This window comes from Wyeomyia smithii, chromosome 3 (assembly GCF_029784165.1).
Source record: "Wyeomyia smithii strain HCP4-BCI-WySm-NY-G18 chromosome 3, ASM2978416v1, whole genome shotgun sequence".
NCBI classification, from domain to species: Eukaryota; Metazoa; Arthropoda; class Insecta; order Diptera; family Culicidae; genus Wyeomyia; species Wyeomyia smithii.
The window spans coordinates 78,166,871-78,189,771 of record NC_073696.1 but is presented as its reverse complement, the minus strand read 5'-3'; the positions used below and the strand labels follow the sequence as shown (position 1 = coordinate 78,189,771).

Below are 22,901 nucleotides of genomic sequence, written 5' to 3'. Positions count from 1 at the left end.
GGGTATTTCAATCGACACCAAATTTGGGATTTTTCCAAAGTGACAGTAGATGAATGATTCTCCCAACTTTGAGCAAAATCTGTGGTGGTCGTGTCCAAGTTTGCGCTTTTTCGTGGTCACTTCGTATGGAATGACCCATATACATACTACATAAAAAATATTTTATCAAGTGCTTGAATTTTGCTCAATATTGCAGAGATTATTCACCAACCGAAAAAAACTGACACGTATTTTCTTATTTACCTCTTGGGGTGCGCTGTGTTAAAATAATATTCTCAATTTTGTGTATTTACTGGAGGGATTAAAAGTAAAAAGTAGAGATCAAGGAGTAGAAAGATGCCGTCTAACAAAGTTAAAAATGATATTTTTCCTCATTTTCTGTTTTTTGTTTTTTTTTTAATCTCCGGATTTGCAGCTATAAAACCGTTTAACCTCATATTTTTGGAAAGCCTAATCAATAGCGAATGTTACAACTTTGTCGGAGACATCACACCAATTAAACAACCTATTCTGGCTTTGAAAATATTTACAATCATCACTAACTTTGCAGAAGGTGTTTTTCAAAAATTGGTCATGATTAAAACAAAATACTCGTAGCTTAAAATGATACTTTAAGGCCAAATATCTGAGCCAAATTTCAGCCAAATTTAAAAAAAAATGAAGAAATGTTGAAATTGCCATTTTTTGCTTGGAATTGTTCGCCAGAGGTCATTTTCAATCTTCAATTCTCATATGATCAACTTTCGAAACGCATTCGTTTCCGAGCTATTCTATCTGTATAATAAAAATAAGTTGGAGTACTCAGATCATGATTTGACTCGAGAACGGATCACTGGATCGATGGGAAAAATTCGTATGTAAGGGTTTCTAGGGCAGAGGAAGGTTATTATGCTTGTATGTACTCTGGAAGGGAGTGCTGTCTGTATGGCATGAAACACAATTTCTTTATAACTCTAGAACTAATTAGACAAATTGAACCGAATTTGGTATGAGGAGGTTTTTGAAAGCAAAAAATATTTATATGGTGGTTCGACACCCTTCCCTCATCTGGTAGGGAGGGGTCTCATACAAATGAAACACATGTTTTTGCATAACACGAAAGTTAATCAAGTAAATGGAACCAAATTTGACGTGTAGACTTTTTAGGAACAAGAAATATTTATGTGGTAATTCGAGACCCCTCCCTCTTCTGTAAGGGAAGAGTTGCCGTACAAGTGGAACAAAAATTTCTATAAATTTTAAGAACTAATCAAGCAAATGGAAACAAATTTTAGGGAACAAGACATGTTCTAATTGTAGTTTGAAACCCCTCCCTGCTCAGATAGGAAGGGCTTCCATATAAACGAAACACAAATGGAACCAAATTCAGAATGTGAGGGTTTTAGAGTACTAGAAATGATTCTATGATGGTTAGACCCCCTCTACTACTCTGGAAGGGAGGGGAGGTTCCATACAAATAAAACACATATTTCAACAATTTTTTCCGGAAAACAGCTTAAAATGATCGAAATGATAAACAGAATCCTGAAATCGACCCCAGAGACCATTTTGAGTTCCAAGTTAGCTACTTCCGGTTACTGAAAAACGGTTCAAGATGGCCGAATATCCCCCAATATGTTTTTTTTCGGAACCAGAATAATACCCAGGGGTAAAAAATTAGCTCCACATGCCATTGTGAAATCCAAGATGGCATCTTCTGCTCTCTGGAAAACAGCCCAATATTGTGGAATACCTCCCAACATGGATATTTCTGTTGTCAAGATGATGCACAGAAACTATAAGTCAACCCCAGCCAGACACCATTTTGAATTCTAAGATGGCGACTTCCGGTTTCTGTAAAACAGCCCAAAATGGCCAAATATCCCCCAATATGGAGGTTTTTGAACCAGAATGATTTTCAGAATCCGAGAAATTCTCTCGAAACGATTGTTCCAGCGATTGTCCAGTATTGTCTTACCAAACGAAAACATCGTCTATCCTATACTTTTTATTATGTTGAGTTCTCTTCTAGTACATATTAACAGGTTACTACGTACCTTATCTAAATCTGAACGCGGAGCACTTGGTAACTTTCGTTGCCACCAAATTGTATCTTACAGCATCATTCCCGAACCGATTAATGTCAACTGGTTGTACCATCAAAACAAACAAGTTGGTGGCAATTGCCCCAACTCTGGAACAAAACAAAAACCCAACTTCCACCTTCCAACTTCGACGAAAGGTAACGGGAAGCCGATTATTCCAGTTTCCCTTTCGTTTCTTGTACCATTCTCCAACCAGTACCCTTAATGGTTCACCTCACCGCCTTCATCACGACAAGAAGCTTTCGGTTTCGAGTTCCTGCTTTACTCCACGATTCTTTCAAAGCAGACCAACATTCTCCCCATGCAAGGTGAGTTGCGCGCACTTTATACGCCACGTTGTATAGGCCCGATAGTGAAAGTTCCGAGCCATGATAGACAGCTATGGAAGACTAACAGAAAACCTGGAAGGAAGAACAATGGAATGCTAAGCTGTGTTTATAATCTTCCCCGATAACGTGCTAATTGAATTCTTACGATGGATTATAACAGATTTTATGATTGAGTTGCCGGGATCGCGTCACAGTGATAACTTTCCCCGGGGGACCATTTGCGGTTTTTCGCACATGGATTATCCCATGCAAACACGCACCGGTCATCTGCAGTCCATTATAGTAACCCCACAGCACTACAGTCTGTCATAAAGACCGGTTTTCGTTGTATGCTGTTTATGCTGTGCACTAGAGGAAATTTTACCACAGGTAATATCCGTGCCTGATTAAATCCATAAAGTTAGTTTATTGAACCACTGGATGTCATTAGTGTGCAAGGTTGGTGCACCAAAAAAACTAATCAAAAGGATGTGAATGATCGAACAGTAAATGTTTCATTCGACGAAAAATGTTTAAACTTAAAAAAATTTAGTGAAGTGGAGTTTCAAACTGATCGTTGGCATATTTAAAAAAAAAAAGGAAAATAAAACAAGTTAAGAGGTTGAATTGATTTTTTCGAAGAGATCAATCTGAGTATCATCAATATCCAGTGCGCTCGTACTTGACACAAAACCATTAGACCGTAACGAAAGAGTTTCTCCAATAGTTTGACAAACAATCATGTCAGTCATTTGTTTACGAAACTAGCTGTACTGCATCTTGTGCACACTTTTTCAACATCCTGAAGATTTGATCAATTGAAAAATTTTGTCCATTCGAAACGGAATCGTTGAGCCCATCTTCGAAAGTGGCAATTGTAAGTAATAGAGAGTGTCATAAAACCGAATACGCAAATAAAACATCACGCAATTAACATGTGGCACGGTACCGTGCCAGTAAAAGTGAAATTATAGCCAATATAACTAACTTGCGTTCGCAATTCGTTTCGATATTTGCCTATCGTCACTTTCTCTGATTCCCTAAGCGGATTTGTTCCGCAGGTGTGAGGTTGATTTTTGGTTCTACGTCTCGTGTGCAGGAATTACTCAATTGAGCTGTCATCGAATTCGTTTCCATATAACAGTTGTTGTGTTTTCCACGGCGATTTAACGTCAGATCTTTTTTGATAATTTATAAAATGTATAGGAATACAATAAATCTAAAATCATTTTTTTGTTTCTTCTTCCAGGTAAAGTCGATGCTAACAAGTATCAAAAGAATTCATCAAATTAAAGTGCACTGTAGATAGATTTGTTCTTGAAATAGAAACACCAAACCCCAACTTGATGAACCCGGTAAAAGTTAAGAAATTATCTCTCCCGCCACTAGTAACCTATTCATCAACATCATTATTTTACCCTTCGCCTAACGCCCATATCGAACAACAGTTAATTACCCAATTTTCCGCACCATCAATCAGCCACTCGTTGGAAGATCCGCTAGTACCGTAAGTACAAGTCTACAAATCACACCGTGTAGGTCAGTAACAAAAAGTGGCTCTCTCTCTCGCTCGCGCTCGCTCTGAAGCCTTGCGCTTGTAGCCCAGACCTGCGATTATTAGCTGCCGGAGGCTCAACTAAGGTGTTGTTTCTGTTTTTTCCTTGTCCATACGAATGCTGCAGATATGTGCGTACCTCGTCCATCCGTTACAACTATCGGTATCGAGCTGTTGGATGGTTTAATTTCACAGCGGCGGATCATCATCATCATCAACATCATATTCTCAAAAGAACCGTTGATTAATGAGTTTATTAGTGATGGTTACAAAGTTGTGCTAATATGGACAAAGGCTAACACATTAGTGAAAGATGAACGAGATATTAAAGTTTAAATACCACGATCTAGTAAAGAGAAAACTTTATCGAACCCAATTTAACATGAAAATCTAAATTAACATTGAAAAAGGTTTGCTTGGTTACGAAAAAGTAAAATACTATCAGAACTTGAGATTCAGCATTTATGTTTCAGATGTGATTAAACATAAATAAAAGCAGGATTGATTGAGGCTTGACTCTGTACTTTTGTAAATTTCGACAACGTACGGAGGAATAGTAAACTAAAATCTTGATCAGAATGTTTTCAGTTGTTCAGCCGAGGAAAACAATAAATGGCAAATACTTTCCCAGCAATTATAGCAAACAGCACAAAACTATCAATTAATCTAATCAACCAGCAAAGTATCATAATGACACCCAAACATTATTTGTCCAACTAAGAAACTGATCAATAGTAGCTTTCAAGTATGATGTTTGATAAATTATACCAACAAGTCAACTAAATTTATTACATCTAACGAATTGGTGAAACAGAAATACCCAGGGTTCTAATTCCGTTTGACCTCTAACCTCGTTACTATTTATACTTATACTACACCTCGCATGAATCAGCTGTGCCCCAATAATTCCAGAACGTGCGACTTTCGCAACAGAACAGCGTGAGAGCTCCCTCGAAATTGGAGCGAAAGCTGTTTAGAACACACCCGATAAGAAGTTCTGCAAACAGAATCCCTCTCGCTCAACCGAATCCCCGATCCCACTAAAGTTATACCAAATTTTGACCTACATTCTCCGAGACAGATCGTGTACGATTGAACTTGAGAGAGCGCTGATGAGTTTACGATTCAACCAAGCTCGTAGACTTGTTTGATTGTTTTCCTTTTCATTCTGCTTTTTGTGAAGCCTCCTTGCCCCTTAACACCAGCAGCGGGGTTTAGCTATCGCGAATCCAACCGACAGTCAGACAGGTAACAGCTGAAACGCGACTCTGCCAGGCCAAGCGCGGCCGCTCTTCACACGCACGCTCACGGTACGGTTGGCTGACGGAACTCACGCAGCAGGTCGGTGCCATGGAGAGCGTGGAAGAAATTGGGTAAATTGGTCATTATGAGCGCCACCGCAAATAATGCGGAATGTGATTCCTCACGCGCTTGGCTCTTTCCCCAAAGGCGCGCAAGCTATCCGTTTCTACGCCGAGCGGAATTGACGGACTCACGGCAAACAAGCAAACACCACTTGATCTCTGCTCACTGGAGCTGCCGCGGCAACAAAGAAAGCCCATTCATTGTTTGCTCGTGATTGCCTTGTGATGGCTGCCTTGTATGTGCGCTCAAATACCACTTAATTGGAAGATAAGCATTTCTATCAATTATGCGCAGTGAAGCTTCTACCTGGGGTGAAACTGTTGATACCAGTTATTGAATAGATTTAATAGTTGTATGTTTACCCTTGTGCGTCCAGTTAGGTGGATGAATTTTTGTTTTCTTAACGAATAATAACCAGTGAAAACATTTCTAATTATTTTGCTCACGCATGTTGCTCTAGCAAACATTGGTCCCTGAAAATATTTTTCGAACATGGGAAACTAAACAGACTGTCTTACAAGATGAAGTCCGAGTCTGGCTTTCTGGGAAAACATAGAAAGGAAAAAGCTGATACACTTCGTTTCGTTAGTTCATAGGAGCCCTTCAGTGGTTTATCCACTTCTTCACTGAGAATGGACCTGGAAGCATGAAAATCTACAGTCCATCTGGAAAAACAATTTTATTGGTAGACAGTCGACACGATTTGATGAATCGAATCGAACTTTTTGGAGCCACTATCACTTGAAAAAGCAATGTTAATTCCACCAGCGAACCAAGAAAAAAAAAACAAGGAAAAAAATTAAAAGGTTAGGTAACATCAGTGAACATTCGGAAGTTGGATATTGGTAATTTTACCGATACTCTGAATCAACAATTTGATAAAGAATAATCATTCAAAACCCAGTTGGTCTCGAGGTACGATGCTGGCCTATCAAGCCAGTCGTCGTAGGTTCGAGTCTTGGCTCGGGAGAGACTGTTAGTGTCAGTAAGAGTAGCGCTAGCCCCGCAATTGTCCTGTACACTAAACAGTCGGCTGCGCAGTCTGTGTATAAATAAACAGAAGGTCAAGTTCCGAACCGGAATGTAGAACCAAGGCTTTGCTTTTTTTACCATTCAAAACTTATCGCGTTGATAACCAGCTTTTCTGGGAAATCCACATAATAATGCGTAAATATCGAAATCCACATAAAACAACGCACAGTCCCGGTTCTTAGATTCAGTACAATAAATTGTTGCATAATTCAACATAAAACACCTATACTGACTATATTGATGGACATGTTGCCTTGTCACTTTAACGCCAAGGTTAGAGCTTCATTGAAACTGAATTACACGTTGCCATTAACAGATTTTACGTGTATTGCGAATGCGTTAAGTAAACACACCTTTGAATGTACATTACAAGTGGCTCTGGTTTTTTTATGTTTCAGTGACGATTTCGTTTTATGTGTTGGGTTTTTACTACCATGCCCTCTTGCAATGCCTTCTAGCTTCCAGTTTTAGTTTTCATTCACCTTGTTTTTTATTTTTGGTGAATTACACAGTATATGAGAGCTATGGTCCATCAAGTTTGGACATAATGACAACTGTTCCTTAACTCTTGTTTAAAAAAAAAAACAATTAAGTGAAATAGATCCTTGTAAAGGCCTTGTAGTTAACGAAAGATTATTGCATAAGAATAATATCGTTGACCGAACTGCATATCAATTACTATTGAAATGAACCTTTTCACACTAATCTGTGTTAATTATGTTTTTGCAAAGCTGGTTTATTCAACCGTCTCTTATAAGTTACCTTGGACTTACCACCAGGCTAAGTATTCTTCTCAATATGTGAAAAGAGCAGAGTGAATTATGTCTGCCCTACACATTCTTTTCTTATTTGTGTTGCTGCTGCTCGCAGTAAAACTAACACACTTGCTACTTACACCACAGCTGAGCGAAACAAGAGTGGTGAAATATTCTTTTGACAAAAAAACATAAGTACGCCGCGATGTGCACTGCTGAGATAAATTCGAGTTATCAGCGACAGCCGACACTTCTGCGTGTGATGAGACATTCCTCTCAGTCGCAAAAATAACACCTGCACAGCAGTGTGTATAGTTATAGTGTAAGTCGGCAGTGGAAAGTGATACGAGTATAGCTTCTGGAACAGTACCACCGTCCCAGTAGTTTAACTGGTCAAAACACCATGCCAGAAACAAGAAGATTGCGGTTTCAAGTCCCGTCTGGATGCGGCGTATTTTCCCAAGTCTGTGTCATATTTTCAGTTCGCTTATTTTTCGCTTCCCCAGCTGCACACAATGTGGCAGACAATGAACTTGAATGTTGACGGGTAAAAAGTCGTTGTAAAGTTAGAAATTAGTTCGAAAAAAAATGAAAGTGATTAGATGAATATTGGTGTTGAGATGGGGGAAGGGACACTAGGCATACAGACGCGAGGCATAATGGATACGAGTCACACTGCCACAAGGCATAACGGACGCGACCGAATGGTCGCTAGGACGAATGAACGCTAGACCGAATGGATGCAAGGCAAACCCATGAAATAATAACATTTAATTTCCTAATTTACGATCCCATAAACTAAACACTAAAATCAACAAAATAACCAATTTTCCATCCGTTTCCAACCAGCCCAAAACCTAAGCTAAAATATCCAATTTCATTTAATAACCAATTCCCCACAATCTAAATCCAGGCAACATTCCGATTATTCTTTTTCCAAAATCAAACACCAAACCAACATTCCAACGAATTAATCCCCACAATTTTCACAGTATCAATCGCCATTTTTTTCCTCTGTGTGGACTCATCACTGCGACCAGAGACATTTTGATCTATTGTGATATTGCCCAGGTGTTGTCTGTACTCCGTACTTCATATTATTGGCAGTATCACTATTGATGTGAATGATACGCTTTTCATTTATATCTGTGCTTGTGTGTGAGAGTTTACCCTTTATTTCTTTTCTATCCTACCAATATCGCCAAATTATAATTCCCTGAACTGAGGCTACACCTGACGTTCCTCTCTTGCCAGGTTTATTCTAAGAGGGACTTATTATGTCAAGAGGAAGAAGTCTTATCGAACCTCGTTCCTCGTACCAAAACCGCGTCACAATCACAATTCCCTGAAGAGGCACTCAATGCTTCACCTCTGGTCAGGTTTATTAAAAGTAGGATTTATATTTTTGTCAAGAGGAAGGAGTCTTATCGAAACCTCGTTCCACCAATATCAAACCATCATTGCAATCATTCCCTTTGATTCCGTTTTGAATGATTTTCTTCAGACCGTCACCGATTCCGCCTCACTTCTCTTCGGCCTTGTGTCCATTCGGCCTTGCGTCCATTCAGCCTTGCGTCCATTCGGCCTCGCGTTCATTCGGTCTCGCGTCCATATGCCTCGTGTCCGTAAACCTGCCTTCCATTATACCTAGCGTACTAGGGCTAGCGTCCATATGCCTCACGTCTGTATGCTTAACGGGGTGTCATCGTTGAAATGCGGTTCCCGTATTTGGTAATCAGTTTTATGAGATTTGAGTGAAATTTGTTTATTTCTGTAATAATAGGCGGTCGTTTTCCCTGTTGTATTGCAAGGTTATATTTGTGCGGTATGGAACCTACCGAAGGCTAATAATTTTCGGAAACATACTAAAGTTTCGAACATACATACAAGGGTCACCTTTTAGAAGGAAATTAACTTTTGTTTTGTTATGTAGTAAAAATTAGGGTTTGCAATATTCCCGGGAATCGATGTGCCGGGAAACGGGAATGAAATATCGCATTTCCCGGGAACCGGGAACAGACAATTTTTTTGGCAAAATGTGATTTCAATGAAGTTTATCAGTCAAAGATAACAAAAAGAAAATGTTCAAAATTTCATTCTCAATTCGCATGAAAAACAAAAAACAAACAAAATACAAAACCTATTAAGTTAACATAAAAAATCCGTAATCGATCTTGTAGCATATATTTGCAGAAGAGGAGAATTAAGGGCCTTCATGTCGTCAAACAATCGCTTCAGATCCGCTGACAATTTTCCGTTAAACTCAAAAATGTTATTTCCTTCTGTAAAACTTTGCTCAAGTCTGCTGAATCACCGCTGATGTTCGATTTCTAGAATACTTTCAAATCACCGATTACAGCTTTTGCTACACTTAATTGAAAACTGGTGTCCAATTCTTTCAGTTTGTTAAAAAGTGAGTGTTAGGCAGGCATTGGACGCGAAAAATATTTGCTATATTCGGTACGGATTTTGTGGGCATAATATGTTTTTTTTTTATTCTCGCTTATTTTCCGTCGGTCTAGTTCCGCTACTGTTGTGGCCAATCACCGACGCCCAGGGAGGCGACTTCACACCCAGGACCCTAACTCACGACCCGTTTATCAACGGACCGGCGCCAACGGCTTTACTTCCTCATGCGATGGAAGGCGTGATCCCAGAGATTTTTCGCCTCAGAAAATCTCCCGGTGTCGGCTAGGATTGAATCTAGACCAGTTGGGTTGGTTGTGAGTGGATCACGCCACCTCACAACCATCGACACCTATGTCGGCGGTGGGATTCGAGCCCAGGCGTCGAGCGTGGTTGGCGGAGATGTTACCAACCACACTAGGCCCCCGCTAAAAAAAAAATAAAATATGTTTTACACTACAAAAAAATTTACTGTTTACTTGAGCGGTTGCAAACCTATACGCTATTTTTTTTTTAATTAAAATATATCATTTAAATATATTTGCTATGCCATTGTGATATTTTTAAATAAACTGCGTCGCAAATCTTCTTTTCTAGTTTTATTAAATTATTTAATTCAGGTCGCACTAGTTTGTCGTATTTAATATTATTGCAATATTGCATGAGAAACTATAGTGAATCTTACAAAATTTTTACCGGAACTCGGGAATCCCGGGATCCCGGGAATCAATATTTCTGTTCCCGGGATCCGGGAATCCCGGGAAAAGCTATTTCCCGGGAAATCGTTCCCGGGATTGCAAACCCTAGTAAAAATGCATTTTTGTTCAGAGTTCTATTGGTTTTTTAGCCTGTCAAAAGAAGCACCAAGCCGGAACCAAGAAACAATTCTTAGACCGCTGGGGGAACCGCTTTTACATTCATCTCAAAACCTAAATTTATCTCATCGCTCTTATTTGTCCAATTTACCGTCATAACTATTTTACTAATTTTTTCCAAAGTAAAACTCCCGACCACTCGACTAAATCGAGAGCAAACATCCAAGTTTCTTTTACTGGAGATGGTAAAATTTGAGGGTAAACTGGACAAATAAGAGCGATGAGGTAATTATAGGTCTTGAGATGAATATAGGAGCAACTTCTCTATATGAATCTTTTTCTCATTTTTCAATTAATTCAATTCTAATAATTCATGAATGTTGCATACATATCCGTGTTGAATAAATGTAAAGTCATAGAATTCCTCGGCTTCACAGTCAATGAGCGAATAAGACCCATATTAATACCCCTGATTTCTACACATCCCAAGTATTATATTTCATGATTTTCACAATTGGTGGAAAGGTTTATTTGAAAAACCCACAGTGCACCGTGTTTTCAGCAAAACTGTTTCATAGAACGAAGCCTTACTTTTGGCGTTTTCGGTTTTTCGATCGATCCACCTAACAGTTAGATAAAAAAAAATATTTTTTCTAATTTTCAATATACCAGATTGCTTTCTTCAGCAAAGTTGTAGATGTTGTAGATGTTCTATCTTTACGTTAGACACGACAAAATAGAATTTTTTTGTTAAACACCCCTCCTTAAAATTAACTTTTTGTCTATAATTTCGTTTGTGATGGTTAAACAATTTAAAATGTTCTCATGTATGATTTGTTCAAATAAGCTTCCCTCACGACTATGTAAAATTTATTTTTTCGACAATCACAAAAATTGATTTAAAGGAAGGATGTTCCACAAAAACTCTATTTTGTCGTGTCCAAGGTACAGAAAGGCATCGCAGTTTTCCGCAATTGTTTTTCTTCTGAATTTTTCCACAACTTTACTAAAGGAAGCAATCTGGTATATTAAACCTGAATTAATCCACCTAGCAGTGCAGAAACCTTTGTTATACTAACTATTACTACATATAAACTTATTATGCCAGTATACCATAAATCGTTTGAAATTAAATTTAAAAAATAGTTTTCCAGAGGATGAACCAAATACAATCATTGAATCAAACCTCGACGTGATTTTCACAAATATTGTGAATGTAATCACTGGAGTCTGGGTTATATTTTTTCGACCCTAAACCTTTTTCCATAGCTGTCTTGGATAGAAAAAACTTATAAATTTTTGATATAATCGAGCGTGCAGAAACAATATAGATAAAAATGATGCAAATTTGATTATGAATTACCTTACCTTACCAGTCAGCTCCAGGCCGAAGTGTCCCTTGCTGTTCGAAGAAGTCGTCTCCATTCAACTCGGTCCATGGCTGCAGCTCGCCAGCCATGTCGTCTGCGGAGGCCCCGCAGGTCGTCTTCCACTTGATCGAGCCACCTTGCTCGCTGCGCGCCCCGTCGCTTTGTTCCAGTCGGGTTGTTATCAAGAACCATTTTCACCGGGTTGTCGTCCGACATCCTAACGACATGCCCAGCCCACCGTAGTCTCCCGATTTTCGCCGTTTGAACGATGAGTGGTTCACCCAGCAGCTTATGCAACTCGTGGTTCATCCGCCTCCACCATAATCCATCTTCCATCTTCACTCCATCACAGATGGTACGCAACACCATTCGTTCGAAAACCCCAAGGGCGCGTTGGTCCTCCACGAGCATAGTCCAGGTTTCGTGGCCGTAGAGGACTACCGGTCTGATCAGTGTTTTGTAGATGGTTAACTTCGTGCGGCGGCGGATTTTATTCGAGCGGAGCGTCCTCCGGAGTCCAAAGAAGGCACGATTTCCTGCCATAAGGCGTCGACGAATTTCTCTGCTGGTGTCGTTGTCAGCAGTCATCAGTGAGCCCAGATACACGAACTCGTCTACCATCTCGATTTCATCACCGCTAATATGAATTCGTGGCGGGAGGTTGACACTGTCTTCTCTGGAACCTCTTCCTCTCATGTACTTGGTCTTCGGTTATGAATGATTATGAATTAGCATCGAATATTTCCCACGAATTGCAGCAAAATTCTACAAACTTGCTCTCAGGAGATTTTAGTTCAGAATTATACAGGAACGCGTTAAATGCTTTGTTACCATATGAAAGTTTCTCGAATCATACGTGTGATTATTTCAAGAAATCAACAAAAATCTTGATAAAATCTGTGAAGATTAAATGTTAAAAGATTTCTTTAAAATTCATATTACTGCTGTTGAAAGTTGTCAGTTAAATTCTATTTCAAATGCATTATTTGAAAATGAAAGTTTTTCGCAAGACTTAAGGATTTAAGCTTTTTGAAGTGTATTCGAGAACGTTACTCTTTTTTAGGCCTATGCTGTATGGTAAAATCCAAACTTCAGAACTTTGTAAAACTTGCTGCAACATCGAGAAGTGGGATAACATGGATACTCTGTTTGACTGACTTTTAAATTAGAAAGCAATATTTATAATACACAAAAGCGTAGTGTATCAGGTGTATGAGAAGCGGACTTAACTAAGCATTCCGGTTCATTCTGAAATATATTGAAAACTGTTAGTAAAGAGCTATTAAAAACAAAAGGTTCCTTAATTTGCACCAGGACGCACTACACAGAGTATGAAACACAGCACAGAAGTCTTTTACTCTTGGTTTCTTTTGAGAAATAAATAGCGGTTGAAAATAGAGAGAGCGAGAGAAAAAGAGAGAAAGGAGATAGAAAGAAAAAAAGAAAGATAGAGAGAAATGATCCAAAATATAAAATATCTCATGTTTAAACATTCTGTTTTTAAATATTCTAACATTCAATCAACTGATAAAAAACTCACTCAGTGTGATTTTTAAAGAGCTTTGGAGCTCCCATTTGCACTTGTATACACCAAAATCGGATAATCCGTTATGTAAAAGAGATGGGATTTTTTTCTTGTTTTTCTATGTTCGATTTTGATATACCACACAGAAAGACAACATATTTACACCTACACACGTACATACACACATACACATATGTACAGGCAATGTTCATTTAGTTGAACTGAGTCGATTGGTATACAACACTCGGCCCTCAACAGATTCACTTTGTGTTTAAGGTTAATATCCCATGTAAAAAAATACTCTTTGATCAATATCTCGAAATCTAAGCCACTAATCGAAAATACATTCGGTAGCATTCTGGGGGAGCACAGTAGCTTTCATTTGCATATAAAATCATCAAAATCGGATATTGCGTTCTATAAGAAAGGTGCGTTAGTATTTTGCGGCACATACATACAGACAACACACATACACACGAACAGACATTGCACAGTGGGGAATCGCTGGCCATCAGCCAAAAAAATTTTTTTTTCGTTAGCTGCTTCATAATATTTTTCCTTTATTGCTATAACATTCAAGTGTCTAAATCCAAAATTTGGGCGCAATATCATTAAATCTGAGTTTTTTATGTGTTTTCAAAGCTTGGCGAACTGACGTTTTTTGTCATTTTTTTGAAAAAAAGTACATTTCTTTGAAACGCTCTGTAGCTTTAATGATAGCTTGGATTTTTTTGACGTCAAAGAAAAAGTTGTTTTAAATATTGTGCAAAACAAACCCTCTTCATAAGATATTGTAAAATTTGGTCATAATAGGCCTGACACTAGAAAAAATTTAAAAAAAACGTGATTTTTTGTAGAAAAGTAGCTTAAAAGTTTAGTTGCCGCAGTTTGCCACGGTTGTGACTACATTCAGAATTTAGGTAAAAACGTAAGCTTTCAAATGCATACTGTCCACTACTGCGCAAAACTGCGCAAATTGTCACTTTAGTGAAAAAAGCAATAGCAGTTTTTTTTCATTTTTTTTTTTTTGAGGTTAAAATTTCATCCAGCATTAATTTTTATCATAACCATGATACCCCATTAATGGAAATTTATGATATCGAACTCAATTCGTAAGAATAAAATAAATATTTGGGTAAAAATTACAAAATTTATCAATTAAAAGTTATAAAATAAGTGTAAAATAAGAAAATAGAAAACAAATCTTTATGAAATTTTATTCATGTCAAACTTTATCACTTTCTGCAAATTTAAAACAATATTAAAAACATTCAGCCCTTTTCAATTTATGATCATGAAACTCGCTAAACTGATTGAAGTGTCAAATACTAGCAGCAAATTCATACCATCAAACTCCGGCTAACAATAGCCCGTTTGAAGATTGCTTTTGCTTCACACTTGCTTGCATAAGCACACATTTTGCTTTATGAGAAAAAAACAAAAAACAGTCGTCGCCCTCCGCATCTTTCGTATTCATTTAGAACGTTGTGTCATTCCAGTGTCTTGGTTTTCAATTTAATAAATTCGTTGAATTTTATTATGGAGCCTTCAACTTCAGCGGCACCACCTAATTCAATGTCTAGTAAATTGTCAATTCATGGTGTTATACATGTATTTAAATGTTCTCTTGCAACCATAGAAACCGGATTAGGAAGATAACATATATATGAAACAATGAAACATCGAACATTACTAGAAGAAATGAAAATTGCAGCGAAAGACATTTCGCCTGCTGATAAATATAATGAACTTCAAATTTTCTGGAAACAATTCAACACGAGATTTTAGCGATCACAGCGAAAGATGATAATGCTGATGATGATTTTTTCAATTTGTAATTAGTTTGTATTACTTATGTTGTTTTAGTTTAAAAATATATATATATATATATATATATATATATATATATATATATATATATATATATATATATATATATATATATATATATATATATATATATATATATATATTTAGGCAAAATTTGTTTAGTTCGAGAGGTCGTCCATAAATTACGTATTTTTTCAATGGGGAGGACGCCCGGTGGCACTACTAGTGGTCAAAGATCATATAATTCTATTAAAAATTGAATTTCGTGCTTTATGGACGGCCCCAAACAAAAAATGGATGCCAAATTCGCGTTAAGCGCCCCAAAATTATGTAAATACCAAGTTTTTGTCGCATTTATCGACACTTTTTTTGCTTGGCCAGCCTTTGTATGGAGTCGCCCCACTGTGCATTGCTCAGTTCGTCGAACTGAGATTTTATAACCTTTGTTTAGTATAACAGAGGTAAAAATTAGAACAAATATTTTGTTTAAGGTTTAAGGTAAATTGATCGATAAGCCGTAAATGCCAAAAGTAAGGCCTTGTTCTATGAAACAATTTTGCTGAAGACACTGAGTACATAAAATCAATTTTTCACAGTCAAATCTTAAACGATCACGATATTTCGAGCATATACCACTGTGCACACTGATTTACCAAAAAAAATATTCCCACCAATTGTAAATGTCATGAAATATAATCGAGTTGACGCAAAATGCCTCATCTATTTTATTTAGTAATATAGCAACAACAAAATAGCACTTTCTTCCATGCAAATAACTATTAAACATATTTGACATTACTGATGCTATCCAGCATTGTATAGCAGGATTAGTTGACACACATAGTATTTTCAATTTTTAACTTGCATATCATAACCAAAGTTGCAGGATTGAAGCTCTGGTTGTATTCGCACATTATTTTAGTTGAGTTGAGATATTAACCATTAATTACCCACGAATAATGAGGAGACCCCTTTGATTTGCAATAATATTGTCTGGAATCGATGAACTTCTGCATCTTGTTAGCATGCACGGGTGCAAGCGCTCTGTCACAAGCTTATTTTATTACTGTATTGGCGCATGCATAAGTAACGTAGCTTTTTTAAGATTTTGTAGAGAGCCCCCCACTCCTCCCCCATCGTAGAATTTCGTCACAAAGTTGCATACCCCACTCTAGATAATGACGTACCTAACGATAAAGCTGTTCGCTGCCGAGTGAAGGAATCAATTCGAACACGATCTGTTGATAAGCTGTTTGATATCGAAATATTTCGCTCGTGATCTGCATTGATGACCATAAAAACAAACTACTACATATAAATATACGTTTCATACAATCATGCCCGTGACGCCAACATCAAAGTGCATACGCTTTACATGTTGGAAAATCCGATTCCGAACCAGAAAACCTACTTCGCACCAAAATTGTAGGTACGACAGTTGGTTAAATGCAGACATTAAGTGGTCTCAGATTCTCACGCAAAAACCGTTTGTCATCCATCAGTCAAGATGCATACGTGCTGTTGGTAGTAACAAAGTGATTCAAGTTAGGCTCCGCACAAGTGGCTCCGCTTCGGACGGCCGTCCGGCCGCGCACCAAACGCTGGTTCCCGTTATGTCCTGGATTCCGGCCGATGCACTTACTCGTGCTTTTCGCTATTGGACTCCCATACCTATACCCGTAAATACGAGGTGACCCAAAAGACAGGACGTGGTTGAGTAGTGGGTTGTGTAATGGGAGCACTAGAGTGCGATACATTGTCGATCTACATCTATAAACTGGATCGAAATTGCCAAGTGTTGCCGGTTAATCAAATGTTATACTATTCACTTCCCATGAGTACCGAACTAATCCTCATTTAACTCTCATTATCGTTACTTATTACGTACTCTTACTCTCTTCTTCCTGTGAGTGTAACAGGAAAAAAGCCGGTCAGTAGGGGATTAACGCGAAATAAATCACCTCGACTAATTGATACAACTCTCACAGATATATGGATTAAATGTTTTATTAAACTTAATTGAACAATTTAGAAATTCAGTAGCCACTAAAAAATACAGTTGAAAATACAAGTAAAGCATCAGAATTGTACCCTTCCTCGAAATTCCATCGCAACCAAAGGGAATCTAAGATATAAACTTTCGAAATTATTTCAAAATTAATCTGCACCGCTGTTTATGCCTTGACGTGTAACTATTAACATAATATGCCTCATTTGATTATCGAAACCATCGGATTCGGATTCTACTCAACAGTTTTCTTTTATCGCTTTCTCACCCCAAGAATCTGGAAACCCATAACAAAATGATCAAACATACTTTACCTCCTCCGGTTTCTATGCCTCATTTCGTGTTCTTCACTTTCATTTGCTGTGGCCTTCTTTCGTAGCGATCGTTATCTTTCAGAATCTCGGAACCGGCTTTCTTTCGTCTGCTTTTTATACTCGCGTTCCTCGCTCGCGTTCTCTCCTCGGCCATAGACCATCAATCGTTTTCATCCCGTAGCCATCGGAAGTCCCACCCGATTTAGAATGTTTTTCTTTCTCTCTTCGACTTCTTTCATTGGGGGTCATTGGAACTGAGTCTCTAGGTCAAGTGTTGCGCTGTGCCGGATTCCATTTCGATAGACCGAAGCGGCGCGCGGCAGCACGCCACAACTTCGCCTCTCGGATCATTGAACTCCGGGAACGCTGCATCATACACGCTGCCACCGCAACCGCAGTCCCTGGGGGCCATTAGGATAAAGCAAAGAAAGCGACCTTCGATGGAATGAGGTAGAAGCTGAAAAGTGAAACAGCCACCGTCAACAGCCATCAATTCCCGCCGCACAGTCGGTGAGTGTGAGCTTTTGCCTCTCGGTGGCATTAAATAACTAAACTTGACTTTTAAAAGACTCAATTATGTCTCATTCTCTAGCACTCAAGACTGTTGTACGATAAATGGGTACATATTTGTTCACGTAGTTTGTTTTTGGTAAGTGCCTACATGCCTGTCAGCCGGATGATATATTTTTCTAGCTAATAGTTCCGCTTTGTGAATAAGCTCGGCTATGGGCGCAAGTTGGTAGTGAAAACTGTGCGGCCTTGTGTGCATTATTCAATTGTGATACGACGGGTAATGCATAACGATCGCTCCAATTTCTTCGTTCCAATTTCTATTGTCAGTGAAATTGGTGGGAGAGATCATTGACAGGCTTTCCCGTGTGGGAGTAGCCATGAATTGGTATGTTGAACTGGCTGCATAGATAGCATTGAGTGAGGGAGTAATTAATAAAAAACTCAACTTCACAAAAACTCAAAAATCATTTAAATAAAATTAAACCGATGTTTGTTGGTTGGGATAATCGATATAATACATAGATTTTTTTTGTCCGATAAATAACTTCCAGACGGATCATTTTTGTTACCCGATATGTACCTATAAAGTTACCTTTGAAAAGTTTTCCAAGCAACGCCAAAGTAATTTTTGTGAACATACTTGTCAGAACTTTCTTATTTATTACAAACAGTATAGACTGTTGAAGACGGGCTATTTAGGCAGAGAGATGAATTCTTGCTTCTTTGTGAAGTGCCCAGGGTCAAAACGGACAATGAAGGCACGAGCAGACGGTATGAGCCATCATCATCAATCATTTTCATAAGCAGGACCAATTCGATAAAAAGAAAAAAATTAAATTGTACACATAATAAAAAAAAACCCAACAATCGAGCGGAGTCATAATGTGCTGTAATTCTCCACTGCTTTGATGCATTGAAAATGCTGGTTCATCGGGCGCCTAAAAGGCATCATCGGACTTCGACATGAAAATATTCATTCTTAGAGTGATAATAAATGAACCATTAGCCGGATAATGTTAACTAAAGGTTTCAGTAAAAATATGCATCGTATCGACAATCATCATCTTCACTTATTTTAAAGCCGTTAAATTCAACCTCTTCCCTGGTGAATAGTATTTGTGTTGATTCCGCTTGATACATGTTGCAACTATGAACAAAGTGCTGCTCATCGCCAGAGGTGTTATCATCAACATCATCCCGAGATTATCTGCTAATACTAATAGAGAATTAAATATCTAAAATTGCTTTAGTTCAGACACAACCAGTGGGTAGCGTTGGATGTGAGCTAGTATAACTAAAAGTTTCCGGAGCAGTAATGGTATGGTTGAGGTGGCATCGAGCATTCTTTCATTTTACAATGGTAATGAATTTTTTACATTATTAAATTTATAAATAAGACGAAATGTTTTGACGCAGGCTGTTACTCCTACTCTTACGCTTACTCTTACTCTTACTCTTACTCTTACTCTTACTCTTACTCTTACTCTTACTCTTGCTCTTACTCTTACTCTTACTCTTACTCTTACTCTTACTCTTACTCTTACTCTTACTCTTACTCTTACTCTTACTCTTACTCTTACTCTTACTCTTACTCTTACTCTTACTCTTACTCTTACTCTTACTCTTACTCTTACTCTTACTCTTACTCTTACTCTTACTTTTACTCTTACTCTTACTCTTACTCTTACTCTTACTCTTACTCTTACTCTTACTCTTACTCTTACTCTTACTCTTACTCTTACTCTTACTCTTACTCTTACTCTTACTCTTACTCTTACTCTTACTCTTACTCTTACTCTTACTCTTACTCTTACTCTTACTCTTACTCTTACTCTTACTCTTACTCTTACTCTTACTCTTACTCTTACTCTTACTCTTACTCTTACTCTTACTCTTACTCTTACTCTTACTCTTACTCTTACTCTTACTCTTACTCTTACTCTTACTCTTACTCTTACTCTTACTCTTACTCTTACTCTTACTCTTACTCTTACTCTTACTCTTACTCTTACTCTTACTCTTACTCTTACTCTTACTCTTACTCTTACTCTTACTCTTACTCTTACTCTTACTCTTACTCTTACTCTTACTCTTACTCTTACTCTTACTCTTACTCTTACTCTTACTCTTACTCTTACTCCTACTCTTACTCTTACTCTTACTCTTACTCTTACTCTTACTCTTACTCTTACTCTTACTCTTACTCTTACTCTTACTCTTACTCTTACTCTTACTCTTACTCTTACTCTTACTCTTACTCTTACTCTTACTCTTACTCTTACTCTTACTCTTACTCTTACTCTTACTCTTACTCTTACTCTTACTCTTACTCTTACTCTTACTCTTACCCTTACTCTTACTCTTACTCTTACTCTTACTCTTACTCTTACTCTTACTCTTACTCTTACTCTTACTCTTACTCTTACTCTTACTCTTACTCCTACTCTTACTCTTACTCTTACTCTTACTCTTACTCTTACTCTTACTCTTACTCTTACTCTTACTCTTACTCTTACTCTTACTTTTACTTTTACTCTTACTCTTACTCTTACTCTTACTCTTACTCTTACTCTTACTCTTACTCTTACTCTTACTCTTACTCTTACTCTTACTCTTACTCTTACTCTTACTCTTACTCTTACTCTTACTCTTACTCTTACTCTTACTCTTACTCTTACTCTTACTCTTACTCTTACTCTTACTCTTACTCTTACTCTTACTCTTACTCTTACTCTTACCCTTACTCTTACTCTTACTCTTACTCTTACTCTTACTCTTACTCTTACCCTTACTCTTACTCTTACTCTTACTCTTACTCTTACTCTTACTCTTACTCTTACTCTTACTCTTACTCTTACTCTTACTCTTACTCTTACTCTTACTTTTACTCTTACTCTTACTCTTACTCTTACTCTTACTCTTACTCTTACTCTTACTCTTACTCTTACTCTTACTCTTACTCTTACTCTTACTCTTACTATTACTCTTACTCTTACTCTTACTCTTACTCTTACTCTTACTCTTACTCTTACTCTTACTCTTACTCTTACTCTTACTCTTACTCTTACTCTTACTCTTACTCTTACTCTTACTCTTACTCTTACTCTTACTTTTACTCTTACTCTTACTCTTACTCTTACTCTTACTCTTACTCTTACTCTTACTCTTACTCTTACTCTTACTCTTACTCTTACTCTTACTCTTACTATTACTCTTACTCTTACTCTTACTCTTACTCTTACTCTTACTCTTACTCTTACTCTTACTCTTACTATTACTCTTACTCTTACTCTTACTCTTACTCTTACTCTTACTCTTACTCTTACTCTTACTCTTACTCTTACTCTTACTCTTACTCTTACTCTTACTCTTACCCTTACTCTTACTCTTACTCTTACTCTTACTCTTACTCTTACTCTTACTCTTACTCTTACTCTTACTCTTACTCTTACTCTTACTCTTACTCTTACTCTTACTCTTACTCTTACTCTTACTCTTACTCTTACTCTTACTCTTACTCTTACTCTTACACTTACTCTTACTCTTACTCTTACCCTTACTCTTACTCTTACTCTTACTCTTACTCTTACTCTTACTCTTACTCTTACTCTTACTCTTACTCTTACTCTTACTCTTACTCTTACTCTTACTCTTACTCTTACTCTTACTCTTACTCTTACTCTTACTCTTACTCTTACTGTTACTCCTACTCTTACTCTTACTCTTACTCTTACTCTTACTCTTACTCTTACTCTTACTCTTACTCTTACTTTTACTTTTACTCTTACTCTTACTCTTACTCTTACTCTTACTCTTACTCTTACTCTTACTCTTACTCTTACTCTTACTCTTACTCTTACTTTTTCTCTTACTCTCTGTAAAAATTTTACCGTATGCGTTGTAGTTTTTCTCTCATACTCTCCTTTTAGCAGTCTTAGTCGTTTTACTGTAATACTCTAAATTAAGTTCTCTCACTCTTATTCTTTCGCTTACTTTAGTATTTCTGCTTTAGTCCTCTTCCTCTTACTAAAGATAGTATAGAACTCTTACTAAAGATAGTATAGAACTCTTACTTCATTATTATAATTTTAGTACTTTTTTAGTCCTTTTACTGTAGTACTCCTGCTTCATATTTCCACTGTAGTACTGTAGCACTGTAGTACTCATGTACATAAATACTCTCACTGTATCAACCTCCCTTACTCTTATCTTACTCTCACTTTATTACATTTGTTAATACTCTTATTCTAGTATTCTTATTTCTAGCATCTTATTTTGGAACACTCAAGTTAGTACTCTAATCACATTACAATTTTGACACGATTACATACAGACCCGTTTACACTGGTAAACACTATAAAAGACCTAACGCTGGGGGAAAGAGGGGCTGTCCGGCAAAGCGTTGTAACCCATAGGAAAAAATTTGAATCCCATACAAAAGGGGGTCGAAAATATTCACACAACATAATTATTTGCGTTTCCAAATTGATTCGTGAAATAAAAAAGAGTAATAAAAAACTAAAACAACAATATAAAAAATAAATAAAAATGAATAAAATACATTTGAAAACATATAAAATTAGGGTATGGAACGTCCTCGGCAGTGGCTTTTTCGGCCTAATTTCTGCATCAGTCTTGTGCAAAGTCCTGGCGTTCGATACCCTAAATAAAAAAAATTAAAATTTAAACGAAAGTAACAACAAATTCAAAAAAAAGCATAAAAATTAAACAAGTTATTCAAAAAAAAAAATAAAAATTGAAAACAAACAAGTTGACGTTCAGGGTTAAATGTGAATAAACCAATACCTTTATTTTTTTGTAAGAAATGTATTCTTTGACTTTAAAGAGCTTGTCAAAAAAAATTCTCCTGTAGACTGGACATAACACTGGTTGACAAAAGCGAAAAAAGGAACCCTAAAGCTAAAAGAAGGTGCCCCTGGTAAATACAGAAGTGCGATCGTGTATGATTCGATTATATTTTAGACTCGATTTTTTTACAGTAGGAAAAAAAATATTTTCAT

At 37.3% G+C, this 22,901-nt stretch overlaps 2 protein-coding genes across 2 annotated transcripts in view; one reads left to right on the top strand and one right to left on the bottom strand.

The window, feature by feature from the left end:
- The window catches only part of LOC129726901 (uncharacterized), a 157,777-nt gene extending 145,245 nt beyond the window's left edge, over window positions 1–12,532 (bottom strand). Inside the window, exon 1 of the mRNA XM_055684121.1 lies at window positions 11,689–12,532. Within this exon, the coding sequence (XP_055540096.1) occupies window positions 11,697–12,386 (690 nt within the window). The 5' untranslated portion in view covers window positions 12,387–12,532 and the 3' untranslated portion in view covers window positions 11,689–11,696. The remainder of the gene's footprint in view (window positions 1–11,688) is intronic.
- Window positions 1–22,901, top strand: part of LOC129726900 (serine protease filzig) — a 142,291-nt gene that overhangs the window by 61,155 nt on the left and 58,235 nt on the right. The window lies entirely within an intron of this gene.